This window comes from Trichomycterus rosablanca, chromosome 12 (genome assembly GCF_030014385.1).
Source record: "Trichomycterus rosablanca isolate fTriRos1 chromosome 12, fTriRos1.hap1, whole genome shotgun sequence".
Lineage (NCBI taxonomy): Eukaryota > Metazoa > Chordata > Actinopteri > Siluriformes > Trichomycteridae > Trichomycterus > Trichomycterus rosablanca.
Genome location: NC_085999.1, coordinates 572,682 through 592,500, shown reverse-complemented (window position 1 = coordinate 592,500; position 19,819 = coordinate 572,682). Strand labels below are relative to the sequence as shown.

General features: G+C 40.6%; 1 protein-coding gene across 3 annotated transcripts in view; it reads right to left on the bottom strand.

The window, feature by feature from the left end:
• The window catches only part of col18a1a (collagen type XVIII alpha 1 chain a), an 89,980-nt gene that overhangs the window by 10,193 nt on the left and 59,968 nt on the right, over nucleotides 1-19,819 (bottom strand). For 2 of the 3 annotated variants that reach the window (XM_063006231.1, XM_063006229.1), the window contains 23 exons: nucleotides 19,623-19,703; nucleotides 17,878-17,931; nucleotides 14,618-14,699; nucleotides 13,517-13,660; nucleotides 12,373-12,488; nucleotides 11,905-11,931; nucleotides 11,562-11,759; nucleotides 10,036-10,062; nucleotides 7,392-7,445; nucleotides 7,193-7,270; nucleotides 7,044-7,094; nucleotides 4,831-4,980; nucleotides 4,180-4,242; nucleotides 3,913-3,957; nucleotides 3,702-3,833; nucleotides 2,753-2,824; nucleotides 2,644-2,661; nucleotides 2,439-2,528; nucleotides 2,315-2,350; nucleotides 2,140-2,229; nucleotides 2,005-2,031; nucleotides 238-297; nucleotides 52-129 (listed from right to left, as the gene is read on the bottom strand). In XM_063006231.1, the coding sequence (XP_062862301.1) occupies nucleotides 52-129; nucleotides 238-297; nucleotides 2,005-2,031; nucleotides 2,140-2,229; nucleotides 2,315-2,350; nucleotides 2,439-2,528; nucleotides 2,644-2,661; nucleotides 2,753-2,824; nucleotides 3,702-3,833; nucleotides 3,913-3,957; nucleotides 4,180-4,242; nucleotides 4,831-4,980; nucleotides 7,044-7,094; nucleotides 7,193-7,270; nucleotides 7,392-7,445; nucleotides 10,036-10,062; nucleotides 11,562-11,759; nucleotides 11,905-11,931; nucleotides 12,373-12,488; nucleotides 13,517-13,660; nucleotides 14,618-14,699; nucleotides 17,878-17,931; nucleotides 19,623-19,703 (1,773 nt within the window). The remainder of the gene's footprint in view (nucleotides 1-51; nucleotides 130-237; nucleotides 298-2,004; nucleotides 2,032-2,139; nucleotides 2,230-2,314; nucleotides 2,351-2,438; nucleotides 2,529-2,643; nucleotides 2,662-2,752; nucleotides 2,825-3,701; nucleotides 3,834-3,912; nucleotides 3,958-4,179; nucleotides 4,243-4,830; nucleotides 4,981-7,043; nucleotides 7,095-7,192; nucleotides 7,271-7,391; nucleotides 7,446-10,035; nucleotides 10,063-11,561; nucleotides 11,760-11,904; nucleotides 11,932-12,372; nucleotides 12,489-13,516; nucleotides 13,661-14,617; nucleotides 14,700-17,877; nucleotides 17,932-19,622; nucleotides 19,704-19,819) is intronic. The other variant, XM_063006230.1, reaches the window with a different exon arrangement.

The window sequence follows — 19,819 nt, the reverse complement described above, 5'->3', positions numbered from 1 at the left end:
GTTCAGGTTTTAATCGTCGCTCTCATGTTATTAGTGGTTTTTGACACTTACTCTTGGACCTGCAGCTCCACCGAGGAAGAACGGGCTTCCGTCAGGTCCGATAACCACCCCGGGTTCACCTTTCTCACCCTGTAAAGCCGTGACGTGGTCAGAAGTGGTCAGAAACGATCAAAAACAGGACAGTGTGTAATAAATGATAATACAGGGAATAATAAAGCTAATCAAACTCAGACTGACCTTAACGCCGTAGCCTGTCGCGCCCGCTTCCCCTTTATCACCCTTCGGTCCCATCGGGCCCTTTAACAAAACAGAAATATCAGAATAGAGTCAAACCAACAGTAAACACGGTAAACATGGTTTTATATTAAACTACGTTTGTAATGAAAATCCATTCGACACAAACTGTGTGGAATCCCAGAATTTTAAAAAATGCAATAAAACAAACATTTGTGATTTGTTCATTCTCGTAAATTTTTATTATCACTCATGACTGTTTTCTAAATATAAACATAATATACAATACAATTTTATTTTATTTTATTTAAAAATAAAAATGTTATCAGTCGTATCCGATTCCCCGATGGTATTCCCTCTCTACTGCTGCAGAGCTCCACTCCTGACCGAGGAGGGTCATGTGACTGACACGGAGAGTCACGCACCGATCTCCATTATCCCCCAGCTCTGTGCAGTGGTAATGACTAGTAATCAGAAGGTTCCTGGTTCAAGCCCCACCACTGACAAGCTGCCACTGTTGGGCCCCTGAGCGTCCGCTGAATGCCGTAAATGTAAATGTGCAGTGCCAGTAATCAGTCAGTAGAGGGTGTAATTGCCACTACAAAAAATGTTCTTAATGATGTGTTTTTATCAACAATATCCTTAATATTTCATATTTAAAATAATTATATATATATATACCGATCAGCCATAACATTAAAACCACCTCCTTGTTTCTACACTCACTGTCCATTTTATCAGCTCCACTTACCATATAGAAGCATTTTGTAGTTCTTCAATTACTGACTGTAGTCCATCTGTTTCTCTACATGCTTTGTTACCCCCTTTCATGCTGTTCTTCAATAGTCAGGACCCCCACAGGACCCCCACAGAGCAGGTATTATTTAGGTGGTGGATGATTCTCAGCACTGCAGTGACACTGACATGGTGCTGGTGTGTTAGTGTGTGTTGTGCTGGTATGAGTGGATCAGACACAGCAGCACTGCTGGAGCTTTTAAACATCTCACTGTCACTGCTGGACTGAGAATCGTCCACCAACCAAAAATATCCAGCCAACAGCGCCCCGTGGGCAGCGTCCTGTGACCACCGATGAAGGTGTAGAAGATGAGCGACTCAAACAGCGGCAATAGATGAGCGATCGTCTCTGACTTTACATCTACAAGGTGGACCGACTAGGTAGGAGTGTCTAATAGAGTGGACAGTGAGTGGACACGGTATTTAAAAACTCCAGCAGCTGTGTCTTATCCAGTCATACCAGCACAACACACACTAACACACCACCACCATGTCAGTGTCACTGCAGTGCTGAGAATCATCCACCACCTAAATAATACCTGCTCTGTGGGGGTCCTGAGCATTGAAGAACAGCATGAAAGGGGGTAACAAAGCATGTAGAGAAACAGATGGACTACAGTCAGTAATTGTAGAGCTACAAAGTGCTTCTATATGGTAAGTGGAGCTGATAAAATGGACAGTGAGTGTAGAAACAAGGAGGTGGTTTTAATGTTATGGCTGATCGGTATATATATATATATATATATATATATATATATATATATATATATATATATATGTATATACAGTAGCTCACAAAAGTGAGTACACCCCTCACATTTTTGCAAATATTTTATTATATCTTCATCATGAAATATTTGCAGAAATGTGAGGGGTGTACTCACTTTTGTGAGATACTGTATATACATATATATATATATATATATATATATACTGTATATATACACTACTTAAGAGATTTAGAAATATATTTACCTCAGAATGCCCAAACACTTTATCAATCTGGAAAAAAGAAAACAGGTAAATTATTCATCAATTAATAAAAGTTGCCTTCAATAGATTTATTTGTTTATTTATTTACTTTATTTATTTTATTGTTTATTAACTTACATTTTCTGAATGACGATGGATAATCTGCCCAGGGGGTCCGGGTGGGCCTGGCAGACCCGGTTGGCCGATACCGTCCCGTCCTGGCTCCCCCTACGAAGCCAGCGAATCAAACAAATGACATTATTACAAGATCTCAAACGTTTATAATAAATAAAAGAATTAATAAAGAACTCACTCGGTCTCCTTTCTCTCCCAGCAGCCCCTGTGGCCCCTGTAACGAGACCCAAAATTACACCCCATCAGTCTGAGCCCCTGATACCACGATGCCCTTTAACCCCACCGTGAACACAAAGCTGTACCTGAACTCCAGGAAAACCATCCAGTCCGGGGCGACCGTCACCTCCCGGGGGCCCCTCAGTGCCCCGCTCTCCTTTCGGCCCCGGCATCCCCTACAGAACCAGACCAGAAACACTGTTTAACACCAGTTCATTAATTAAACATTATTAAAGGTCATTAATAAACGTCTGATCCAGTAAATTATTCAGAATTAAATAATCTCTTTACCGGCAGACCTGGTGGACCCTGAAAATCAAACACAGTCATTCATTAATAAACAATAATTAAAATTAAATTAATGATATAATATTATATTGTAGACTGAGCGTGAACTCACCTGTACACCTTCAGGTCCTCTGACTCCAGGCACATTACTGAAAACACTAATACCAGAGGATTCCATATCATCCTGAACACAGAGAAAACATTATTATTATTATTATTATTACTATTATTAATTATTCTTATTATTATTGTTATTATTATAATTATTATTATTATTATCATCAAATTATTAATGATATAATAATAATATTATTATAATTATTATTTTTCTTTTGTTTATTATTAATATAGCAATGATTATTATCACTATTATAATTTTAATTATCATTAATTATTATCACTGTTACTATTAATTGTATTTATTATTATTATTATTACTGTTATTATTGTTTTTATTTTATTTATTATTATTTTTCTTATTACTGTTATTATTGATTTTATTTCATTTAATATTATTATTATTATTACTGATATTATTGATTTTATTTTGTCATTATTATTAATTATCATTATTATTATTATTAATTATCATTATTATTATTATAATTATCATTATTATTATTATTTTTTTTTTTTTTATTATTATTATCATTATTACTATTATTATTTATATTATTGTTGTTATTATTTTTTAATTAATGTTATTATTATTATTGTTATTATTATTATTATTATTATTAATACCATCACAGCACAAACATTTTTTGCATTTTATTTGATAAACCCCGAGTGACACCAAGTTACTTTTGTAAAAGGTAAATAAATAAATAAATAAATAATGACATAATTTTAGGTGATGTCTTATACTAATCAAACCAAAACTGTACCCATCAGTCCAATGTACTGGGATCTCTGTATGATACTGGCACTATTGAGTTTATTTATTAATTCATTATTTCTTTATTTTTTGTGTTTTTGTGGTTTTGCTGCTCAGGTTCCTTCCTCTTATTTTATCATTTTATTTATGTGAACATAAAGCTCATTCTCCTGATTATACTCACAAAGCCGACATGGTAGCTCGATCCTGGAGGTCCGGGAGGTCCTGGTGGTCCCACAGGTCCCATCGGTCCGGGGAGACCAGCAAGACCGGGCTGTCCAGTCCCTCCTGCAGATCCAGGAGGCCCCTGTGACCCCTAAAATACAAAACAAATCGCTTATAATATAGAAATATTATAAAATCAAAGTAATAGGAGTACAGCTTAGCGCTCGTACCTTTTCTCCCACCGCTCCGGGCAGTCCGAGCTCGCCGGGGTCCCCCTGCAGGGCGTGACGTAAACATGTTTAATATCACGCGCAGGGCCGACGCCCAGCAGAATTAGCACAACTGTCATGCAGTTTTAAATCCCATAAAGGATCCTCGTCATCCCGTCCAATTTAAACATGCAAATTCTCTTCATCCTCAGAAACTAATCATGTGAACCCACACGCTGTCACAGATAAACCAGCAGGGGGGAGATTAATGCGCTAGTGCTCTCCTACCTTCTCTCCTCTGGAGCCCGGGAGGCTTGGTTTGCCGTCAGCACCCGGGGAGCCTGGAAGCCCCTGAAATGGAAACAGAAATGAGAACGTTCTGATCTGATCTGTGCACTTTTATTCAGGTTAGGGTTCAATATGAGGCCAAAAGTATGTGCACCCCTCACCTCACCTCACCTGAGGTCAGGTGTTTCAGCCACGCCCACTTATACACTTGCTTATAAGTTACTTTTACATTTGGTGCATATAGTGGACTTACAGTTGAGCAATTGAGAGTTAAGGGCCTTGCTCAAGGGCCCAACAGTGGCTACTGGGGCTTGAACCGGCAACCTTCTGATTACTAATCCAGTACCTTAACCTTGAGGTGCCCTAATAGGTGTCATTCTCACAAGACTTTAAAGTATGTCTGTGTATGGGAATTTGTGCCCGTTCAGTAGTACAAGGATAACATCATTTATATTGTGTTGGTGTTCCGATTCATCCCAGAGCTGTGGAGTGGGGCTGAGCTCAGGGCTCTGTGCAGGACACTGGAGCTTTTCTTCATGTCTTGCTCAAGGGCCCAACAGTGGCTACTTGGCAGTGATGAGGCTTGAACCGGCAACCTTCTACAACTCAACATCTACATCTAACGTTCCACAGATCTCTGAACAGCATTACCGGTTGTCCAGGAGCTCCGTCCTTTCCAGCAGGACCAGCAGGTCCAGGTCCACCAGAAACAGCAGTGGATGAAGCACCAGTGGCACCTGGAGGTCCCACAGGTCCAGGGGGGCCAGGAGGGCCAGGAACACCAGGAAAACCCGGAAGTCCCTATTAAACAGAAATAAAAACATATAAATATTGATTATGACCAAAAATTGGGCACAGTGCAATTCATGACCCTACAAGTAATAATAATAATAATGATAATAATAGTAATTATAATTAAATAATAGCAATAATAATATTAAATAATATAATAATAATAAAAAAACAATAATTCTAATAATAATAGTAATAATAATAATAATAAAATTAATAATATCAATAATAATAATAATAATAAAATAATAATAAAACTAATAGTAGTAATAATAATAATAATAATAGTAATTATAATGAAATAATAGTAGGGCTGGGTATCGCCACCAATTTCCTGGATCGATTCGATTCCGATTCACCAGGTCCCGATTCGATTCGATCTTCGATTTTCGATTCGATTTTCGATCCAATTTCGATTCAACACATTTAGGCATATTTGAGTTACATTAACAGGTTTTGTTTACATATGTACAGATGTTCAGAGAACGAATGTGATAATTGTACAAAGAACATTTATTATTAAAAATATTTGTGTATTTTGTTTACATAAATAATTAATCCAAAACAGAAAACAGTAACATTCAACAGCCAGGTGTATGTTTACATTACATTTACAATGTTGTAGCATGTCAGACAAATGAAATAATAATAAAAAATGAATGTTACTGTTTTCTTCCATTTGTCTGACATGCTACAACATTGTAAATGTAATGTAAACATACACCTGGCTGTTGTACAGCTTATGCCAAGTTTACACGACACGACACTCTGATTAACACCTGGTCACTGTAATGTTCACACTACACGACTGATCGGCGATGGGGGGTTTTACATCTACACCATCTATCACCAGGGGGAATCACAGGCGAGCTTCTCTGCTCTCCAAAACTACGTTTTGTCACGAAAACACACGTGAGAAGTGATGAAAGGTTTAATGATACCACGTCCAAACATGCACATCAACAAGTAGCGAGCAATCAAAGTTTGTGCGCTGATGAAATAAATGAATCTGAGTGGATTTGGCAACACGAGCAGCATGGATCGTTCTGTAGTGAGTTGGAGGTTAATAAATATTTTGTTTTGTAGAGAACGATCTCGCGTGTGCTGATGTATTCTGATAGAAACTATATTGCGCTCCACCACCTGTTTCCAACCTCTCCCCTGTGTTTCCCCTCGCTGTTTCTCACATTGATTGAGAGCCGAGCCGAGCGAACACAGAGTTCCTCCCGAATCCAGAGCCGAGCGAAAATCAGTGCAAAAAGTTGTGTAGTGGTCATAACTTGAGCTTCTGCCATGCTAAACTGATGTGCAGGTCAGATCTCGTTGCATGAAAAAACAGTGGCTGGTCACGCGAAATTAAAGGGGGTAACAATAGTAATAGATTTCCGTGTGCACCGTAAAAAGGGGCGTATTTAAAAAATCGATCTCGCATTTATATGAATCGATATCGGATCGTTCAAATAAAGATCGATTAAAATCGAAAAATCGATTTTATAAACTCACCCCTAAATAATAGCAATATTAACATAAAATAATATTAAATAATATTATATAAATAATATAATAAAAAAATTAAAATAATAATAGTAACAATTCTAATAATAAGAATAATAATTAAAATAATTAAAATAATAATAATAATAATAATACAACTAATAGCAATAATAATAATAATAATAATAATAATTATAAAATAATAATAAAACTAATAGCAATAATAATAAAAAAGTATAATAAAAATATAATAATAATAGTAATTATTATTATAATTATTATCATTTTGAATTTCATCATTTTATTCAACTGCTTTGTCCTGGTCAGGGTCGCAGCAGTTCTGGTGCCACCTGGGCACGAGACATGAACACCCTGGTTCATACGGGGATTCGTATCGTGCATCGATCTCCATTATCCCCCGTCTCTGTGCAGCTCCATCGATCAGCCAGCAGAGGGTGTAACAGCAGCAGTTACCAACCCTCCCTCCCTCAGACGAGCCGGGGGTCACTGGGCTGGTGTGCTTTACAACCCGAGTACAGGCAACACAATTAAATAACACAAGAGCTTCATTAACTCACGCGCAGAGCCTCCAGATCACCAAAGCCTGAGCCCTCCATGTCCACAAACGTCTGTACAGGAAGAAAAACATTTTTATATTAAATTAAATGACAAACCAGCCTAAAAAAAGGTGAAAGGTTTTTCATTTATAGCAAAATAATGAACTCACAGGTCTGTCAGAGCGAGCTGGTGGTCCGGGGAGCCCGGGTGGTCCTCTGGGTCCTGGCTGACCTTCACCTTTATCACCCTAAAAAATAATGAGGCACAGAAATCACTGCTGGTGTGCCGGGGAGGTAACGACAGAGACCCTGGAGCACTTTCCACTCTTCATTTCATGTAGAAATACAATCACTGAGTGATGACGTTACCTTTTGTCCCTTCACTCCAGCGTCTCCTGGGGTTCCTGGGAAACCTGGCGGACCCTAAACACGTATGAGAGAGAATATACAGTGTATCACAAAAGTGAGTACACCCCTCACATTTCTGCAGATATTTAAGTATATCTTTTCATGGGACAACACTGACAAAATGACACTTTGACACAATGAAAAGTAGTCTGTGTGCAGCTTATATAACAGTGTAAATTTATTCTTCCCTCAAAATAACTCAATATACAGCCATTAATGTCTAAACCACCGGCAACAAAAGTGAGTACACCCCTAAGAGACTACACCCCTAAATGTCCAAATTGAGCACTGCTTGTCATTTTCCCTCCAAAATGTAATGTGATTTGTTAGTGTTACTAGGTCTCAGGTGTGCATAGGGAGCAGGTGTGTTCAATTTAGTAGTACAGCTCTCACACTCTCTCATACTGGTCACTGAAAGTTCCAACATGGCACCTCATGGCAAAGAACTCTCTAAGGATCTTAAAAGACGAATTGTTGCGCTACATGAAGATGGCCAAGGCTACAAGAAGATTGCCAACACCCTAAAACTGAACTGCAGCACAGTGGCCAAGATCATCCAGCGTTTTAAAAGAGCAGGGTCCACTCAGAACAGACCTCGCATTGGTCGTCCAAAGAAGCTGAGTGCACGTGCTCAGCGTCACATCCAACTGCTGTCTTTGAAAGATAGGCGCAGGAGTGCTGTCAGCATTGCTGCAGAGATTGAAAAGGTAGGGGGTCAGCCTGTCAGTGCTCAGACCATACGCCGCACACTACATCAAATTGGTCTGCATGGCTGTCACCCCAGAAGGAAGCCTCTTCTGAAGTCTCTACACAAGAAAGCCCGCAAACAGTTGCTGAAGACATGTCAACAAAGGACATGGATTACTGGAACCATGTCCTATGGTCTGATGAGACCAAGATTAATTTGTTTGGTTCAGATGGTCTCAAGCATGTGTGGCGGCAATCAGGTGAGGAGTACAAAGATAAGTGTGTCATGCCTACAGTCAAGCATGGTGGTGGGAATGCCATGGTCTGGGGCTGCATGAGTGCAGCAGGTGTTGGGGAGTTACATTTCATTGAGGGACACATGAACTCCAATATGCACTGTGAAATACTGAAGCAGAGCATGACCCTTTCCCTCTGGAAACTGGGTCGCAGGGCAGTGTTCCAGCATGATAATGACCCCAAACACACCTCTAAGACGACCACTGCTTTATTGAAGAGGCTGAGGGTAAAGGTGATGGACTGGCCAAGCATGTCTCCAGACCTAAACCCAATAGAACATCTTTGGGGCATCCTCAAGCGGAAGGTGGAGGAGCGCAAAGTCTCGAATATCCGCCAGCTCCGTGATGTCGTCATGGAGGAGTGGAAAAGCATTCCAGTGGCAACCTGTGAAGCTCTGGTAAACTCCATGCCCAGGAGAGTTAAGGCAGTTCTGGGAAATAATGGTGGCCACACAAAATATTGACACTTCAGGAACTTTCACTAAGGGGTGTACTCACTTTTGTTGCCGGTGGTTTAGACATTAATGGCTGTATATTGAGTTATTTTGAGGGAAGAATAAATTTACACTGTTATATAAGCTGCACACAGAGTACTTTTCATTGTGTCAAAGTGTCATTTTGTCAGTGTTGTCCCATGAAAAGATATACTTAAATATCTGCAGAAATGTGAGGGGTGTACTCACTTTTGTGATACACTGTATGTGAGTTTATCGTATTTATATACAGCTCTGAGAAATAAATAAACAGACAACGGCAAAATTAATCAGTGTATTTCTCCCAGTTTAGTCGTAGCCAGTTCCTCTTCCTCTGCTGGAGACCCCGATGGTGTACGAGGAGGGTATATTCTCCTGACACGCCCTCCCTCCGACTTTGACCTTCTTATCCCCCCGTACCCCCGTAAGATCGGTGATCTCCACATTCCTCGGGGTACTAACCAGGGTCCTTACACAGCGTACAAGACCCCGCCCACTTTTTAATCCCGTCTTTTCCCACCCAGCAGACTAGTGCCTGATTTTGTCTGATGCACCATCTGCATCGCCAGTTGTGTCCGCTAGGGGGCGCCCAGTCGGACAGTAGCAGAGCTTAGATTCAAACTGCCCCAACCATGTTTGTTTGATGGTCTGTGAACACCAGTGGGGTTCAGGTCTAGAGGTTCTGCTGGTCCTCCATAATCATATTCCCCAATTTTATTTCTCCTCTACTGCTGCAGACCTCCACTCCTGATTGAGGAGGATCGTGACTAAGACACGCCCCCTCCGACACGCGTGCAGCACGACCACTTCTTTTCACCTGCACCAGGGATCATACGGAGATCCGTATCGCGCACGGAGAGTCACGCACTGATCGCCGTTATCCCCCGTCTCTGTGCAGCGACATCGATCAGCCAGCAGAGGGCGTAACTGCAGCACTTATAAGGAATCTCCTCCAGAAATATTATATTAATGATTCAGTACTACAGAGACTCATCTAGGTGTAACACTAAACTAATCCTGTAATCTATAGTGAGGTCGAACACGAGGACAGTAGATGAGAGGAAGATTAAAGCCTCGTCCAGGAGGACTAAACTGCACTTGACCCCTCGTCCACATCGTATAAATGATCCATTAGTCAGAAGAACTTACAACGATCCCGTCTTCACCCGGGTCGCCCTGTAAAACACAGAGAGAGAGAATATTTACAGGGTGTAGATCTCGTTCAGATCTGAGACACATCGGGGTCGGGATTTTATTATTACCACACAGCTCAAGGACACAAACACGACCCGGCTCACATCACTGAGAGCTTCTGTGAGGAACGCAGTATTAATAGGGCACAGTAAAGGGCATTTATATGGGCACTGCCCTCTGGAGAACATTTATAAACCAACAGCATACACACGGAGAGCGGGGGAACACTCGTCCCTGATGTAAGGTCATTCATGTCCTAATAAAAGTCCTGAGCTTTTATATGTGACTTATATTCAGAGCTTTCTCAGGATGATCAGGATTTATGTACAAGATAATTAAATATAAAATTATTACAGTAAGTATTAAATTCTGCAGCATTCTGATCATCACACTTTATGTGTTCTTTAGTACTCACTGTTAATTAATTTTCTTATTTCTGTCGTCTTATTATATCATTATAATTATGTAATTTATGGTTATTATCATTATTACATTTACATTCAAGGCATTTAGCAGACACGTTTATCCAAAATTACATACAGTATATTGTCTACGCAACTGAAGGTCAAAGGCCTTGCTCAAGGGCCCAACAGTGGAAAGCTGGCAGTAGTGGGGCTTGTACAAACCACCTTTCGATTAAGTCCTCAACCTTAACCTATTAAAAGTATTATTAATATTACAATTATTACTATTATTTTTTTTGTATTTATTTATTATATACAAATATTTTAAATATACATATAATGTAAAATATATTTTTATAATTATTAGTTTTTATATAAATATATTTTTATATAAAAAAGAATTTTTATATAGTTTTATTATTATATTGTGATTATAATTATTACTATTATTTGTATTCATTTATTATATACAAATATTAATATATATATACATATATAATGTAAAATATATTTTTTTATTTTTTTTTATATACATATAAATATACATATTTTTATATAAAAAAGAAATTTTAGATAATTTTATTATTATTGTAATTATTATTATTTTAATATTATTATTATTATTATTTAAATATTATTACTTTTGTATTATTACTTAATTTATATTATTACTATTGTTTTTATTTATTTTTATATAAAAATATTTATATATATATATATATATATATATATACTGTATATATATATATATATATATATATAAAATATATTTTTATTTTATTATTATTAATACAATTTATTAATATTATTATTACTATTATTATTATTATCACCAATATTATCGTTATTAGTATTATTTTATTTATTATTAATACTATAATAATTATCATTATTATTATTTTGTATATGTATAACAGCATATACAAAAGGAAATACGATAAAAACTAAAATCATCTCATCAAACTATTTATCCTGGTCAGGGTCGTGGCTGGTCCAGTTCCACAGGGAAACACCGGGCACCAATAATTCACTCATTCATCAGATAAAAAAGTGATCTTTTAGTTTATAGTCACTTACAGGTTCTCCGTCGGTCCCAGCACGTCCCGGTGGCCCCAGTGGTCCCGGAGGTCCGGGTGGTCCTGCCACCCTCTGAACCACAGAACCGTCTCCCCTCTCCACGACATCAGCAGAGGGTCCGGGGGGACCGGGAGGCCCCTGAGGCCCTGCTGGTCCTTGGTCACCCTTTGATCCAGGATATCCGAATCCTGCAGCACCCTGAGAGGGTCAAAAAAAAGAACAATCGTGGTTCAGCATCAGAGACGAAATAAAACGAGGAGCTGTGATGATTTCTGCACACGTGACTGAATTTTTACTGTGTTAAATCCCCACAGTAGTGTTCATGCTGGGTGTTATGACGTACCTTCATTCCTTTCTCTCCTGGGCTTCCCTGAAAAGCACAAAAGATAAAAGTGTAACGTCACCGTAATCCCCAGTAAAACACAAACATTCGCTTTTTTTATTTTCGACCACAGGGCTTTCGGTACGCAACCCACTTCTAGATGGTTCACAGCAGATCTGGTCCTTATATCAGACTGTTTCTATCCGGACACGGGACCTGCACTGAGAGCGCACTGATAAGTGCACCTCACAACGACTGGGCTGTTTCAAATCAGACCAGACTGGTCGATAGCACTACTGAGATTCGAACCCTGGATGCTCAGATCGTAGCAGTAGTGAGCTACCGCTTGTCAGTGCGCTCTCAGTGCAGGTCCCAAGCTCGGATATACAGGAGGGTCGTGTCAGGAAAGGGATCCGGTGTGACGACCCCTGTATACAGGAGCAGCCGACAGAATGAGTTAATAATGTGTCAAATTTAATTTCAGCGTACTTTCTCTCCGCTAGCACCTCCACCGGATCCACCAGTACTTGATCCTGTGTCTCCCTTTGGCCCCTCAGGGCCCCGAACACCTTTTGCTCCCTTTTCTCCTTTCTCGCCTCTTGTTCCTGTAAATGAGACGCCGTTAGATCAGCAAATAATAAAAATTATATCAAATTACGATGCAGCGACTGCAGTGCAAGAAATTCAGCTTAAATACACCAGCAAACAGCAAAGCTGCTAAAAAACCATTTCTTTTTCATTCTGACAAAAATACATTTAAAACTAATATTATGTTCCAGTATTGATGGAGCTGATCAGCTGACGCAGGTCTAGAAAGTTTCATCTATAATGTGAATTACGACCCTTAATGTTTCTAACAATATAAATCACTCCCACATCATAAACACCATAAACATCATAAACATATTCTATTCATTATTAATCACATTATTAATCACAGTAGTTAAGTGAACATATTTGTTAAAGAACAGTTCAGGCAAAAATGATGCTGTTGATGAATGATGGGTGTCCTGCTGCCCGCCGACTCTAACTCGACTCCTCAAACGACTTTCTCGAATGATTCAAATGATTCAGTGACCAACCATTCAATCAATTAACCAATCATCTGCGCCTCAATGCGCCCTCTGCAGGCCATAAACAGGAATGCAGGAGGACTTGATTTTACAATATTTTCTTATAATAAAACAGAAACTTTATTCGTCTTTGTAACATGTCAGGATCATCGTTTCTCCACTCGTCTATTTAGGATTTTCTTTTTTAACCTGTCTGTACATATTTTTATCTTTCATTCATTATTTACTTTATCCTGGTCAGGGTCACAGTGGGCCTGATTCATTCAAATGAAGTATTTCTCTAAAAATAAACAAATATATTTTCACGTTGCAGTAAGCAGCAGCAGCACAAGCACTGAACTGAACATGACAACATGCAACACGCCTGGATCTTCACTCCATACAGCTGTGTATCAGCGCTTCATGCATCACAACATCAGAGCCAGCAGGAGAACACAGAGCGATAGCAGAGCGGCCTTCACACTCCCTGACCCACCCAGAAGGTCAATAGCACCACGCCCCATCTCCACAGAGCAGCCCCTCTCAGCACCATGCTTTATTTCTGGATCTATCAGACGAACCTGCTGACTGAGTCGAGCTCGATGTTCGTCTGATTTCAGAACTCGAGGTTCTCCTGCTATCTTTGGAACCGGACGATGAGCCGGAAATTAACACAGACTCAGCCAGACTCGGACCAGAAACTCGTCCAAAACCGCTGACCGCTCCTGATATTCAGTAAAAACTATTAACTATTATAAACCACCACAGCAGAACAGAGAAATACTTACACCATCATTAATCTGAAATATTTACAGCTGATACGAGAACAAACCCTGGATCCCAGCAGCACTGTGAGAGGTCAGTGTACTGATACTAATAATAATAATAATAATAATAATAATGATAATAATAATGATAATAATTATAATGATAAAAAATAACAATGATAATAATAATAATAACAATAATAATGATAATAATAATAATGATGATAATAACAAAAAATAATAAAAATTAATGTATTATAATAATAAACATAATATTAAAAATAATAATATATAATTACATAATAAGAATAACAAAAAAGGAAGACTAATGAAAAAAATAATCATAATAATAATAGTAATAAAAATAATACTATTATTATTATTAATAATAATAATAATTATAATAGTATTAATATAAATAACAATAATACTAATAAAATAATAATAATATTATAATAAAATAATAATAATTAAAAAAATATATTAATAGTAATAGTAATATAATAATAATAATAGTAATAATATTAATAGTAATAATAATATAATAATAATAATACTGTAGTTTGGTTGTCAGGCATGAAGCTGAGTTGTAAAAAAACCTCACCGCCACTAGAGGGAGCTAAACACACGCTGCTCTACTAAAATACACACTATCCAAACTATCTTGCACTGAACGGGCACTAATGGGCACCTTGTGGCACCATCTGACTTATATTTACTGTAGTTCCTGTACATCACAGCTCCAAACACCACGACCAGTAATCCTGTAAAAGCAGTAAACCTAAAACCAAACCAAGTTAGTGTGATCTGGATGTGCTGTACGGGATACCCTGCAGTGTGTGTGTGTGTGTGTGTGTGTGTGTGTGTGTGTGTGTGTGTGTGTGTGTGTGTGTACCACTTATAGTCACCGCTCACCTGTGTGTGTCTCTTTGCTCACTGTGACCACGTGAGACGTGACGGGCGGAAGCTGAATCGGTCTGGACGGCTGCTGTGTGACCTGAACACAGACGGACGAGATTTATTAAACATTTATAACATTAATCTGATTATTTAGTTCAGATGTTCGGATTATTTTTTCATGCTGAAGAAACAAAGTTTGGTGCGTTCACTAAAGCTGCCTGTAAATAAAACGAGCGAGTTCCTGCTGAGCTGGTATCAGTAACGAAGCACCACTCTTAATCCCCGACGCACTGGTTCAGAGGGACGATATGATTGGTCAATATTACTGGATTGAATTGCTTCACCTTCTGATCATTTACAGCAGAACCACCAATCAGCAACAGCAGGGGGCGATAAAGGGGCGTCTGTCTTTAATTCAACCCTTCATTTTTCAACACAAATTGAATAGGCGAGTATGAAGGATTTACTTGCTTAGATTTGTATTGTAGTTTAAATGTTGATTATTAAATCATGAGCAGATAAACCTGTCATATTATATTTTATATATATTATATATATTTTTTTTTACTATTAAGGCCTCAAACTTCTGAGTTCCGGCCGGACACCTACACAAGCAATGATTGGCTTATCTGAGGGTGTGATGCTGGAAGTGATTCCTCATAAGTGCTGCAGTTACGCCCTCTTCTGGATGATTGATGGTGCTGCACAGAGACGGGGGATAATAGAGATCCTCTTCGTTCAGAAGTGGAGGTCTGCAGCAGTAGGGGGGAATACCATCGGGGAATTGAATATGCCTAAATTGAGAGGAAAAATGCATTTCTACTTTGCAAATGTACTGATGCTTTAATAAGGCAGGTTAAGGAAGTTGTGGAGTCAGTGACCCCGGTCAGCAGACTGCTCGTTAACCTGAAGATGACCAAAACACGACCCGACACCGGCGCGGCCTCACGCTGACTCCCGGACGCCGCTAAAACCGACCGTACGCGTGATTCTTCACCCACATTTCGAGTTCAGCGAGCTGATCCAATCAGATCCGACCCGCGCTTCCTCCGAGAGTCACCAGACGAAGAGCCTCCACTTACAGGAATCTTTCATCAGGATGTGATGGAACGCCGGAGCTCAGGTGTCGGAGTCGCAATTAAACGCCGAGGAAAATTCCTGCGCGTCGGGAGTCCCCCCCCGAACACCTCCCTAATAACAGACCATCCATCAGGCGCTCACGAACCCGCCAGGAAAATCCGCCTCAGGTTCGAGTCCTCGCTTTCCCTCGGAGACGTGTTCAGACCTGCTGGACGACTGAAAGGGAAAGAACGGAGCCGCCATCCCGTGTCGGCGAGCAGCTGTTTCCAGCATCTCCAGCGGATTTTTGTAGCGCTAATAAATACCTGTCAGCTGAAAATAAAGCCGCGATGCTCACAGCACATGCGTCCAAATCAGAAGGTGGGTTTTCTTAGGTCTGTTTAATTCCAGATGTGCACAGAAGCCGTAAACGCGCCCTCGGGAGCTCGACGTTCCTTCACACTGATGGAGAAACCAGTAAATACAGACGCAACGACGAACCAGCTGTTTTTTATAGACGCTCAGGTTGAGGGGTGGTTTTAACCTGAGTAGCTTCCAGGGTTTGATTTTTTATAGTTTGCTCGCATTTGTGCAGTTTTGTGGTTGAATCTGTTGACCTAACAACACTGAACCTACTGTCAAACATTGTGTCCACCAATTTTGTGCCATGATTTTCCCCTAGTGAGAGCTGGAGGTGTAGCTTTAGTTTGAGTCATCCTTCTGCATTGCCATTGTTGGCCAGCAGAGGGGGCACAGAGGCGCAGATGATTGATGCATCAGTTTCTTTTCATTGACGGCGTCTGCACCTTAGCATCAACTGGCTTCAGGTGGGCGTCTTTCTATATATCCCGGCTCCTCTCTTCACAGTGTTGCCAGCTCCTCTGTTGGGTGAACATGATGCAGAAGCCGTAAACTCGCCCTCGGGAGCTCGACGTTCCTTCACACTGATGGAGAAACCAGTAAATACAGACGCAACGACTAACCAGCTGTTTTTTATAGACAGGTTGAGGGGTGGTTTTAACCTGAGTAGCTTCCAGGGTTTGATATTTTATAGTCCGCTCTCATTCGTGCAGTTTTGTGGTCGGATCTGTTGACCCAACATCACTGAACCTACTGTCAAACACTGATGATAGTACTGTATAATGTTCAAAATTGGACATGAACCTGATTCCAGTTTATTTACAAAATGTTCAGCCCTTGCAGATGGAGGGCAGTGGTTTTCTCCAGGATGTGCACCAATTTTGTGCCATGATTTTCTTCTAGCTTTAGTTTGAGTCGTCCTTCTGCATTGTCATTTTTGGCCAGCAGAGGGGGTACAGAGGCGCAGATGATTGATGCATTGTTTCCTTTTCATTGACAGCATCTGCACCTTAGCATTAACTGGCCTCAGGCTCCTCTCTTTACAGACTTACCAGCTCCCGTTTGGTGAACATGATGCCAGTCTTGAGTTCGGGCACACTGGTCTCTTCCATGGAACTCACCCGGTGTCCCGCCCATAAATACGTTATGCGCTATGCAAGAGCTGCACCAGTTGGTGTGGTTGTGGTGCTGCTTATGTGATGGGTTCCGTATCTTTCCTTTTGTCTCCCAGTTTAGTCGTAGCCAGTTCCTCTTCCTCTGCTGGAGACCCCGATGGTGTATGAGGAGGGTATATTCTCCTGACACACCCTCCCACCAACGAGACCCCCCGTACTTCGGCTGATCGGCACATGAGGCCGGTTTTGTGCACGGAGAGTCACACTCTGATCTCCACGTTCCTCCACTTCCTAACCAGGGTCCTTACACTGCATCCAAGACCCCGCCCGCTTTGTAGTCCTGTCTTTTCCCAACCAGGAGACTAGTGGCTGATTGTGGCTGATTGTCTCCACTAGAGGGCAGCAATTCACCATCACGTTAATAAACATCAGGACTCATTTTGAATGAATAAATGGTTAATCTATCAAAGTGAATCAGGAACACAGATTCAGCATCTCTGTCAGATCTTGGCGCCGGATGTCGGACTGTTTGACTGGGATTTAATCCAGAAGACAAAAAGAACGTTTGTTTAACCGCAGTCTGGCAAACAAGCTCTGGAGACCGAGCGAAACCACAACGGCAAACCCAGCAGTTCAACAATGTTCAGGGTGTGAGAGGGTGAACGGGAACGACGCAGGTCTGCACGGTCCGAACGGAAACGCAAACAATTCTGCACACAAGGGAAAAGAAAAGATCCGAACCGTGAGCGTGGTGTATCTGCTTCCATAATCACCGCTGCCGAAATCTCCCGAGGCCTGAAAATGACACAAAGAATAAAAGTCAGAAGAAAATAAATGAACACACACATTTATTTATCAGCACGATCTGGATTGTTTAGGTTTCAGGACGGCTGAGATCTCAAGGCTGATGTTTCACCCTATAGAAAACCCCACCTGAGGCGACGCATTCCTTCCACCCTGAATTCCCTGAACGCATGAGCGGTTACAGGGCTGATACCTGTCAGACGTCAGGAATGAAAGTCCCGCCTGTGACCCTTAAAGTGCAAACATTAGTGAGCGTAAGCCTCAGAGCAAACTGTCGCTTTGTTCAGCGCTCGGCTTGATCAGTAAAACCTCATAAACACTCCACGTGTATCTGTGTTTATCTGTATTCTCCTCCCTGTTTCACTTTTAAACTTGTGTTACAGCTCCAGCTTCTGAGAAATGGTGAGAATCAGAATCAGCTTCTCCCAGAGTCTAAAACGCTGGAGTGTCCTGGTACTTTTATTCTTTAAGCCACAATAAATCCACTATTACATTAACTAATTAATAAATTATATATACACCGATCAGCCATAACATTAAAACCACCTCATTGTTTCTACACTCACTGTCCATTTTATCAGCTCCACTTACCATATAGAAGCACTTTGTAGTTCTACAATTACTGACTGTAGTCCATCTGTTTCTCTACATGCTTTGTTACCCCCTTTCACGCTGTTCTTCAATGGTCAGGACCCCCACAGGACCCCCACAGAGCAGGTATTATTTAGGTGGTGGATGATTCTCAGCACTGCAGTGACACTGACATGGTGGTTGTGTGTTGTGCTGGTATGAGTGGATCAGACACAGCAGCGCTGCTGGAGTTTTTAAACACCTCACTGTCACTGCTGGACTGAGAATCGTCCACCAACCAAAAACATCCAGCCGACAGCGCCCCGTGGGCAGCGTCCTGTGACCACTGATGAAGGTCTAGAAGATGAGCGACTCAAACAGCAGCAATAGATGAGCGATCGTCTCTGACTTTACATCTACAAGGTGGACCGACTAGGTAGGAGTGTCTAATAGAGTGGACAGTGAGTGGACACGGTGTTTAAAAACTGCAGCAGCGCTGCTGTGTCTGATCCACTCATACCAGCACAACACACACTAACACACCACCACCATGTCAGTGTCACTGCAGTGCTGAGAATCATCCACCACCTAAATAATACCTGCTCTGTGGTGGTCCTGTGGGGGTCCTGACCATTAAAGAACAGGGTGAAAGGGGGTAACAAAGCATGTAGAGAAACAGACGGACTACAGTCAGTAATTGTAGAACTACAAAGTGCTTCTATATGGTAAGTGGAGCTGATAAAATGGACAGTGAGTGTAGAAACAAGGAGGTGGTTTTAATGTTATGGCTGATCGGTGTAAATGATAATGTTAAAATCACGAGTCGTGTGACCCATCCATATATGTGTATATAAGTATAGCAGATTATCCTACACATTGTTCTCTGGAACGTTATACGTGTGGTCGAAACTATTTTTAATTAATTAATTAAACAATAAACTGAATTGTGTTTTAAATGGGACCGTTAGAGCTGCTTTCATACATTCATGTCCGACTGAACCCTGCAGAACCTTCCTGACCCCCACTGAGCTCATCATGTACACCAGGACAGGGTCTGATCAGTCCCCTCCTTCGTCGGTGCTCTGGGGTAACGGGGCGTTTCGGGGACGTACCATATCCGAGTCGTCCTCTTCATCACAGTAGCGTCCGGCTGCACGAGGGTCTCCGATGATCTGCAGGTCCCCGATAACTCCCTGAAACACACCAGTACACAATATTAGTGACATATTTCACAGAAATAATTACATCTGAGCGTGTTAGGAGCTCAAGACACCGGGGAACATTTTGCTAAAGTATCTGGACACCACTA